The 9,989-nt window shown below is 41.6% G+C and overlaps 2 protein-coding genes across 15 annotated transcripts in view; one reads left to right on the top strand and one right to left on the bottom strand.

The window, feature by feature from the left end:
• Positions 1-6,324, bottom strand: part of PRPF40A (pre-mRNA processing factor 40 homolog A) — a 57,487-nt gene extending 51,163 nt beyond the window's left edge. For 4 of the 11 annotated variants that reach the window (XM_015559816.1, XM_015559814.1, XM_006757388.2 and 1 more), the window contains exons 1-2: positions 5,856-6,225; positions 4,490-4,621 (exon numbers count right to left, since the gene is read on the bottom strand). In XM_015559816.1, the coding sequence (XP_015415302.1) occupies positions 4,490-4,621; positions 5,856-6,131 (408 nt within the window). In that variant the 5' untranslated portion in view covers positions 6,132-6,225. Of the gene's footprint in view, positions 1-2,795; positions 2,876-4,489; positions 4,622-5,729 lie in introns of those variants that run through there. The other 7 variants (XM_015559813.1, XM_015559815.1, XM_015559810.1 and 4 more) reach the window with 6 other exon arrangements.
• A 33-nt stretch (positions 6,325-6,357) lies between these two features.
• ARL6IP6 (ADP ribosylation factor like GTPase 6 interacting protein 6) overlaps positions 6,358-9,989 on the top strand; it is a 51,165-nt gene continuing 47,533 nt past the window's right edge. For 2 of the 4 annotated variants that reach the window (XR_001512794.1, XM_006757385.2), the window contains exons 1-2: positions 6,358-7,371; positions 8,754-8,807. Coding sequence is in view for 3 of the 4 variants with exons in the window: in XM_006757385.2 (XP_006757448.1) it covers positions 6,975-7,371; positions 8,754-8,807 (451 nt within the window). In the remaining variant the exon portion in view is untranslated. The remainder of the gene's footprint in view (positions 7,372-8,753; positions 8,808-9,989) is intronic. The other 2 variants (XM_015559819.1, XM_015559820.1) reach the window with 1 other exon arrangement.

Here is a 9,989-nt window from a genome sequence, read left to right on the forward strand (position 1 = left end):
TAGATAAAACAAAGATTTGCCTGTAATTTTAAAAAAGTAGAGATGAGTATTCACTTTACTCACTGAAAATTTTTTATTATTTTCACCTTATCTTTCACTTTCGTCAAATAAAAAAAGCAACAGTAAAAAGGCAGACACCAAAAACAAGAGTAAGCATAACAACGTAAAGTTACATAGGTAACCACTGAAAACGTCACATGTAGCATTACTGACTGGCTTATACTGCAGGAGAGTATTTGTGTTTCATTCATTCAACAAGTATTTTACTGAGCACCCAAAATGTGCCAACAACTGTGCTCAGCATCTATAGAATTCTTTAAAAGTACAAAACATAGGCCCTGCCCTCTAAGAGCTTACAATCTATTACTTGTTGGGAAGACAAAGCAAATAAACTTTAAAACCAAACAAGTCAATAATGAAGTGCCAAAATAAGTGAAACAGTAAGAGTTCTTGGGCTGATTACATAGGATATTATAATAATTTGAAGGGGAGGTGTACACTGGACAAAGACTGCTGAGGACCTCCTGAAGAAGGTAGGACTTGAAGGGCAAAACTTAGGTAAGTAAAGTTCATGGTGGTAATGAGCTGGGGGCAGGAGGACAAGAAGGTGACAGCATGAGCTCACTCTGAACTAATACAACACTCAAGATACCATGAAAAGACCAGCCTAGGTTCAGATTATGAAATGTGAAGACATGCAGCTCAGAATTGCACTTTGAATTATACTATCCTTGAAAGTTAAATTTAGATATTAATGCTACAGGCACAGAAAAGCATTGGGGGTTCTTGGGCAAGAAAATAACACATTGAAATCTAAGAAAATTTTTTGTGGGGTAGGCTTGAAGTAAGAAAACCAGCTAAAAAGTTACTAAGAGTATCCAACCAAAGACAGGATTGGAACAACTTGGGCTCACATGACAGCAAGAATAGCAATAAGATCTGTAAAGCCTGCCTTAACCCAATAAAAGAAGAAAATAAAACTCATCGGTAAAAAGTAATTACTTATTTATGTTTATTGAACAAAAGCAAAAAAAAAAGTACAAAAGAATTAGACTTAAGGCATCACTAATTTTATTTTTATTTCCTTATCATACAATCTCTTACATATCAGCTATTCTTATCAAGTAATTTGAATTGAATCAGACTGTTAGAGCTGAAAGGGACCTTAAATCTTTACTCTTATTAAAAGAAAAAACACACAAAAATTAAGAATTAAAAAAGAAAAGAAACAAAGCCAGCTAGGACTCCCTCCTTAGGCTTAAGTGAAGGCGAATCATCTGTGATAAAGATGGAAGAACTTGCATGTCCTTTGTATAGAAATAACAAACACTTTAAAGGCAAAACATTACTGACTATAGATACAGAGGAAGAAGAGGGCCTCACACATAATTATGTCTTAATTCAAGTGTCTTCTGAAAATTTGAGTACAGCAGAAAAATTACTTTATTAATATGGTTTTTAAAACCAGTGATAAACCATTACTTAATTCACATACTATTTTAAAGTTTATAACACTTATAAGGTCCCTTCCAACTGTAAAATCCTACAATTCTATGAAAGTAGAAGCATAACTTTCCCATATGAAATTAATGTACAGTAAGAAAAGAGGCAAATATAACCAACAGGACAGAAAAACTTTAAAGAAATTTTGAGCTCCACTGATAATTTTCAAATATTTGTTACTAAAAGATTCAGGCTGAATTATAAAAAGGGCATTCCAGATTATCTCTTGAATAAAAAAATAAAATAAAATGAACATAATACTTTAAATTAACTTGCTGCGTTTGAAAAATTATGAACTCTGGCTTCTATAGATTATTATTCTGTCCAGTTTGTATATTAGTTTACAAATAAGGCTTAAAATTTCATGTTATGTTCCATAACATATCACAGACCATAATCATTTAGAAGACTGCCACCAATTTTAGTCTTCAGCTGGTCCCAGAATGAGATCTTAATGTGAACTAGGCAATGAAGACGAAGGTTCCATAACTGTCAGTACCAACGTCTAAAGAATTTGTGAATTCATTTTTTAAAAATTGGATGGGCAGGATACTACCAAGACTGTGTCACTGCAGTGAACTTACAAGCAACCCTACTTCTCATTACCTTCTGACCACTTACTACTCATTAATACTTCTGAGAGTGGGTCAACAGAAGAAATGATGCAGAAAATTATCAATTTTTATTTTTAGGGTAGTTTACAGCTCTTTAAGTTAGATTTCCAGATTAGTTGAGTATTGAAATTACCCATGCCCTCCCAGTCTATTATCAAAGCTAAAATAAGAATTAGTTTTACCAAGACTTGAACCCAATATTTGTTAGTTAGATATTAAGAGGAAAAAAAGAGGAATAATCTTATTTTAAGGAAAAACAATGGGGATTCTCTTGGGACCCTCAGAGCTAGAATCCTAAGACATTCATTATCTTAACAGTAGCCACAGGGAGAGACAGACTTCTAAACATTTAAATAGTCAGGTACACTTAAAATCACATGGCATATACTAGTCTGGGGAAAAAAGTAGAAGAAAACCACAAGGTGAACTTCAGAGTACATGAATGGATGTGTACCAAGTAGCCAGTAACCTTATTAGGAAAATGGTCACTAATGTAACTAAAGAGAAAGGGCCATAGTGCAAATTGTGACCAGCTTATGTCAATGATACACAAAAGTACTTAAAAAAATTAAATAAAATCTGCAATTTACTAGAAATGACTAGCTGGTATCTTAGTTTTGGTAGTGCAATAGCACCATTACAGCAAGGGTAAGCAGGTCAATCCCTTGCAAAACTTACCTTGATTGGCCCAATGGAAACAGAAGGCCCCAGAAAAGAGAGAAGCATCTGGCAGTAGCAAATTGTTTTATTTTATCTTTCTGTGGAAAGAAACTAATTTTAAATAAGAACCAGAGCATTTAAAGAATAAATATTTTTTAAAGCTCATTATCTAGTTAGAGCAGCTCTACTAAGAAAACAAGAAGAGCTCCTTGCTGCTTAAAGATGGAAAGAAACAGAAGAGGAATCAAAGTTGTTTCTCCATCACCTAGGGAGTTTTAAAACTTGTGATATTCTAGAGCAGAGGTGAGGAATACCCAGCCCTCAGGCATTATAAAGCCCTGGAAATCATTTGGTCTGGCCCTGCCAAGGCATTAGAGGTGAGTTAATTAAATGTTTGATCAAATATAGCAGGGTAATTTTTAAGTTGATAATTTTGTATGGCCTGCAAATGATGTTATAAATATCCAAATGGCCCTTGGCAGAAAAAGGTTCCCCACCCCTGTTCTAGAGTAACAGAATAAATGATTCTTTTATTTAGAGAACTCCTATAGGCAGAATCTTTGGGCCTTGTGCCTTTGAATAAAGATTTTTATACAAAATTAAGGGCAATATTCCACATAAAAAAAGAAAAGCACCTGACATTAAGCCCCTCTACTCTTAAGGTAGAGAGACGCAGAGCAAGCTCCTTCTCCACTACAATTTCACCAATAACTTAAAACCATCAAGGCTTAACTGCTTATCAAAGTAAACCATTAATTAGCAGAAAGTTCATACCTAATTGACTGGCTTTCCAAAATATTTCATTATCCTAAAGTTTTGATGATTTACTGAGATACTCAAATGGAAAGAAGCCAGTCACCAAACTAATTTTAAAAATGAAAGCATTGAAATATTTTTTAAAGCTCATTATCTATTTAAGAGCAGCTTTACTAAGAAATATTAGAACCTAACGGGCATAAAATTATTCACAGTAACTAAACCTGTTACTTTTCTTGAATGCTTCTCTAGGAACTCAGTTCTATTGAATTCATTGAGCCAAATCAAAATCTTTTGATCCAAATCACTCCCACAAAATGTCCTCTTTCAATTTATGCTGGAGATGGAAGGGACAGCTCAAAGCAGGAGTGCAGAAGCAATAAGCATTAAAAGAAAACAACACAATAGTGTAAGTGGAAAATGAACTACCTATTTGGCACTGTCCTATTAAGAATGAAATTAGAGTAGAACATACCCACCTCCACACCCCACACACACATACACAATGAGGAAGCTATTTCAGAAATAAAATTCATTTAAACAGCCAAAGACCTAAACAATTGCAATTTTCAGATTCTATGCATTCACATGGTCCCCCGATAGAAATTATGTTGACTTATCAGATATTTATTCTTAGAGCATTAACTTCAATTGACATACTTGTAGGAAAAAGTCATTCAACTAAAAAGCCTACATTTACAGTGTTACTTTTAAATTAATTTTTAAAAACCACACAACCTCTTAGTTTTGTTGCAGTGAAAGTAGTTATTTTATACAGAAGACTTCATATATTCAAAATGGTTAGTGTCATGACTGAACATTTCACTTATCTGAAAACATTACTTCGACATAAACTAATCCTTAAAAAACTACAAGTTTTGACCCAGTTTTTGAAATCTTGACACAGTAATACAACAGGCAAAAATAAAAGCAAAATAAAATAAAAACATTCTTACTTGTCCCATTGGTGGACCTCCCATTGGGGGCATCATTTGTGGCATCATTCCATGTGGTACAGGAGGCATATTCGCTCTCTGACCCATAGGGTGCATACCCATTGAGGCATAATGCACGCCAGGATGCCCCATCTGAAAAATAAGGACAATTTAAAAACGAACAAGTAGCAATAAATACTTTTCAAAAATCTGATTTCAACAAATCAGTTAAGTGCAGCGATGTAACATTAGGCTAAAGTGTGATTTAATTATTAGGGTTCGTTTATACTTTCTTATCTTAAACAAAATGCACATCACCAATACTTATAATGAGCTGTAACTAACCAAATCCCAGAACAATAGGTAAAAAAAATAATCATTACTGGACAGTTAGATCTTAGTTTTAAAGCACACTGATTTAATCACTTGCTAATTGACTTGCTAAGTTCAGAAGTGTAAGAAAGCCAATTTAAAAACTGTTATGAAAACAACTTTGTCCTATATCACACAGATATAAGATAGCCAGCTATTGTTTAAAGCCACTTATTCTTAAATTAATTTCTTAACTGATTTTTAAGCTTTAAAGCGCTGAAATTACCAAATTAACTCAGATGAGGGCTGGTCTCATAAAACACAAATAGGGGTATCCAGGGACACCTCACTCCTAAAAAATACACATACTACTCTCAAATATAATCTTTAGACGCGTAAAAATACTTCTGCCAAAAAAAAAAAATTCTTATTCCAAAACTGAGGTCTGTCATTCACACGACATGCCAACAACTAATTCACCCATTTTAATGCGCTTTTGTAAGACATCTACCGCCTTTACCTGTCTGTCCATTGGTTCAAAGTCTTAAAACCAGCTAATTATCGCCTGCAAATTCTCCCAGCTGTGCACCCTACAGACACCCGCCACCCGCGGGAACACGTCTTGGCGGACTCTTAAAGCCTAGAGAACCCCGTCTCGCAGACTCTTAGAGCCTAGAGAACCCCGTCGCCGCCTTCCCCTCCCTCCTACCTTGGGCCTGCCTCTCCGAGACGCTCACCGCGCTCGGGGCCCAGCACCTCCGCCGCGCATCTGCCTACGCCGGGCCCGCTGGAAACTTCCAGGGTCCCACATCTTTCCCTTTGTGCATCCCCGCCCTCCATTTCTCTCCTTCGGAGCACTTCCCATCTCGAGCTCTTCCTCCGTTCTCTTTCCTCCTTTTGGAGAAAGCTTCCTGTCTCTGTTTTTCATTGTGCCGCTCCGATCCCTTACCGAGGGCCGTCTCCTCAGGAAGCCGTCAGCAGAGACCCAAGAGCTGGAGCAGAGGCTTGAGCCGGACAATCTCCGCTCCCCGTCCCCAGGACCCTGCGCGGGAGGATGGCTCTCCATTTCACTCACCATGAGGCCTCCACGCTCGGCTCCCGTCCCCGGCCTCATCATCGGGCTCTGACTGCTCCGCCGGCGGCCACTGCCGCTGCATATGCCAACAAGAAGCGATCTGAGTGGCTGGCGCCCGCTGGGGCCAAAGGTTAAAGGCTGCCCGGCACTACGGGGCGGGATCAGCGGGGCCAGTAGGCTGACAGGCTTTCCCGCTGTCCAATCAGAGTGCGCCTCCGACACGCAGCTCTGCGGCGATTCGCCCCCTGCCTCAGGCTCACTCGGCGTCGCCTGCATGGAGGGGGGGATAAGGGGACGGAGGAAGTTTCTGCGCCGAGTCCGCTGCCGGAAAAACTCCACCAACTTCCCCCCGGGAAGGGCAGACAACTGTGTCCCAGCTTTCCGAGCTTAGGCCGCCTCACCCCGTAGGGGGTGGGGCAGTGGGGACCTGCCACCTTCACCACCCCCGCCCGACTTACGTATGCCCCACAAACCTGAGGCCGCCAGGGGTAGGGTGGGGTAGGTGGGGTGGAGGAGGCGTGTCGAGCTGCGTGGAGGGAAGTTGTGGTAGGGGCGGGAGGAACAATGCCAAAGGAAAAGAGGGGTGGAACTTAAGGCGAGGCGAGAGCGCCGTCTGGTGAGCTGTCGTTAGTGAGGGACGCTGGGGAAGGTGCGGGAGTAGAGGGCAGGGAGAAAGCAGGCAGGTTCGGGAATGTTAATCGAGGTGCACGAGCGGGCGCTAGGACCGGGCATCGGAAAGATGCAGCTTGGGGGCCCGACTGTTCCTTCGCTTGCCTGGAGGTGACGCGGCAGAGGCGGAGGTCTCTGGCCTGGACAAAGCTCCGGAGGGAGGGGAGACCCGACTACTCCCTTCGGCCTCGACTCGCCCCTCTCTGCGCGGGCCCTTCCTTCACTTCCCTCCTCCTGCCCGGGGGTCGTGCTCCGGCCCAGGGGTGTCCAACCTCTCCTCGAGCCCCATGGCACCTGCCCAGCCCCACCTGGCACGCCTGCGCACCCCTGCGCGCCGGGGCCGGGTGGTGCAGGCCGTGGAGAGACCCGGCCGCTGATTGGCTGTTGCGCGCTGGGGGCGGGGCGGGTGGGAGATGCCTGTCCTCTGCGCGGCTCGTTGTCTTTCCCGCCATGTCGTTCGTGGAGAGCGCGAAGCGCTCCTCTTTGCTGCGCCGTCGCCGGGGCACCCCCGTCCCTTTCGCTCGGCCGAGGTTATCCGCCTTGACTCAAGGGGACAGTTGGGGTGAAGGTGAAGACGACGAGGAAGGATACGACCAAGTAGCCCGCGACCTGCGGGCGGAACTGTCCGCGGGGGCGTCGTCGGAGCCTAGAAAGGGCGCGCTGCTCCCGCCGGAGAAGGACGGCTCTCCCGTCCTGCCAGACAAACGCAACGGCTTCTTCTCGGCGGAGGCGCGCGGCCCAGCCCGGGCGCGGCGGTGGCCGGTGCGGGCCCTCTCGATTCTCTGTTCGCTGCTGTTTGCCGTCCTCCTCGCGTGCCTTCTCGCCATCGCCTACCAGATCGTGAAAGGTACTGCAGGTTGGGCCTTGACAAATGCGTCCAGAATGAAGTGGAGCCTGGACGTGGCTCTCGCCTTCGCCGCCCGTCTCCCCAGGAAAGGCCAGGCCGGCAAGCTGGCAGCCAGCTTCACCCAGAACCGTTGACGGCGCCTTTCTTTGCCCCCCCTCCCTTTGCCCGCACTGTTCTTGAAAGTGGGTGGTCCGAGTCCATTTTAAAAAAGGACCTCGAGTTAACCAATATCTTAAGAGCCAGTGAACACTTTTAACGACCATTAAAAGACGGTGAAAAGTGTATGTAACATAGGCCACACGTGTTAAAGGCTAATTTACAAGTGATTAAAGATGTGCTGTCCCCCGAGTCCTCTGTACATGCACAGAATTCCTGAAGGACGGGGATTTCGACCCCGCAGCCCAGATTTCTACTTTTATTGGTAAAATAATCGGCCCCTCTCGGTTTTGTAGCGATCAAGTTCTATTGCGGGAGCTAGTCCACTTTCTCTGGGCAATAGTTTCCTTTTCCTGCGTCTGACGTTGACATATTGGCCAGATTTGAATAGAAGGAGATGTGCCCAGAAAAGTTTTCCAAACTCTATACGGATGTATTATGCGGTTACAGTGGAAAAACTCAGACCTGAGTGTAAGTCTGTTTTCACTCCTGTGTGACTTTGGCAAAGTTACTGAAAAATCATTTAAAGCAACATTACCTTTAATGTAAGAAAAACACCCAACACGCTCAAGTATTAGTTTTAGTTCACTAAATAGAATTAAATCCATTTAATTACAGTTTTTATTTTTCCTTATTCCAAGCTACTGGGCTGCAAGTGGCATCTAGCACCTTACCATGCTTAATGTTCAAAGGAAACAAATGGGCAATTTTTACCTATTCATACAATGATTGTAAACTCTCAATGTTAAATATATGTGTGCCATATCAATACTCTATCACTCGCCTTACCCCCTTCTTTTTCAATGCAGTTCTGAGGTTTATCTTGTAGGTACTTTGATCTCCCTTTTGCTCTGAGAGATTGCCTTTTTATCATAAAGTCACAAAACCTGAAAGTCCATTGCAGAAGACTGAGCTGGGCATATTTCCGCGAGAGTGGAGAAAGGAACTGAATTTAAAACCTAGTGTGCCTCATTCATTTGCATTACATGAAATGCTTTCACAACCACCCCAGGGGATAAACATCCCCATTTTACATATAGGGCAGTTGACTCAATGCCCTCTTATCTGCCTGTGGAAAGTCACATAGCTACTAAGTGGAGTCAGTTTGAACCCAGTTGCTTCTGACACTACAGCACTTTCCACAACTCCATAGTGTCTTCCCAGCTTAAACTTTAAGCTACTGTTCAAATTATCTTTTTTACCCAAGCCCATTTTTGTATTTACAGACTTACATGCTGAGAATTTGAAGAATGAAGATGATGTTGACACGGGGCTATTAGGTATGTACTTAATTGTCACTTGACTAAAATATGTACATATACCCCTTGGGTATACATATATACATCTGTCATACACACTAGGAATACATTTTGAACACAACTGTATGTGACAAAGTCCCAGAGTACTTAATGTCTTCTAATTATGCGCTGGAAAAGTCTCCCTATACCTCGTCCCAGGAATTACAAACAAGGAAAAATAACTTCCTCACAAAGTTAGCAAAGATAACTGTCTTAAGCAGACCTCAGGAGAAATTTAAGTTTGAATTTGTTTAAATTTAGGTTTAAACAAATGTAAAAAGCATTAGGCATACCTGCACGGTTCAATTATAACTAGAAAAGTGTCGGACCTGAGTTTCTATAGAATGTAATGCATTTTTCTAGTGAAAAATTAAAGGGGTATTTGTATTTATTTCTCTCTGCACAAATGATTTTAAAGAGTTCAGAACTTTACCTGTCTGGCATATTTATTCTATTTGCCATAATTTATTTAATTAATCACTGTGAATTGGCGGGTGGGGTGGGGGGGGCAAATGATTGAGATCCTATCCCACTTGTTATCCTCCTCCCCCAATGTTAGCAAACTATTTAATCTATCTCTTCAAGGCCAGGCCCTCATTATGATACAAAGTATAGTCTACCTGATTTTTGCAGAATGGGAATCCTTTATCTTCAAATTCCAAACTAACTCATTTGCTACATGTCTCATGAAAATTTATCTATACTCTTCTTCTTGTATGAGAAAACATGTATTTATGAACTCATTTTATCAGTGTATATTGTTACACTGTTTCATCTCTTAAAAAACATCCAAGAATATGAAGGTTTTCATAGCATTTATTGATATGTCAGTCTTGATGTAGTTGTGGACTAGACATGAATAACTTGGTATTTAAAAGTTGGCAAGATTTCACATTTATGAAAAGAATGAATGGCACTTGCCATCTGAAGGAATGGCTTGTTCACTATCAAAAGAAATATAATGGGACTTTGTCATTGCTCTGCTTGATTTTCCACTTACAGTGGTTCTCAACCTTCCTAATGCCACGACCCTTTAATACAGTCCCTCATGTTGTGGTGACCCCCAACCATAAAATTATTTTTGTTGCTACTTCATAACTATAATTTTGCTACTGTTATGAATCGTAATGTAAATATCTGATATGCAGGATGTATTTTCATTGT

The sequence above is a fragment of the Myotis davidii genome, unplaced genomic scaffold (genome assembly GCF_000327345.1).
Source record: "Myotis davidii unplaced genomic scaffold, ASM32734v1 scaffold753, whole genome shotgun sequence".
Lineage (NCBI taxonomy): Eukaryota > Metazoa > Chordata > Mammalia > Chiroptera > Vespertilionidae > Myotis > Myotis davidii.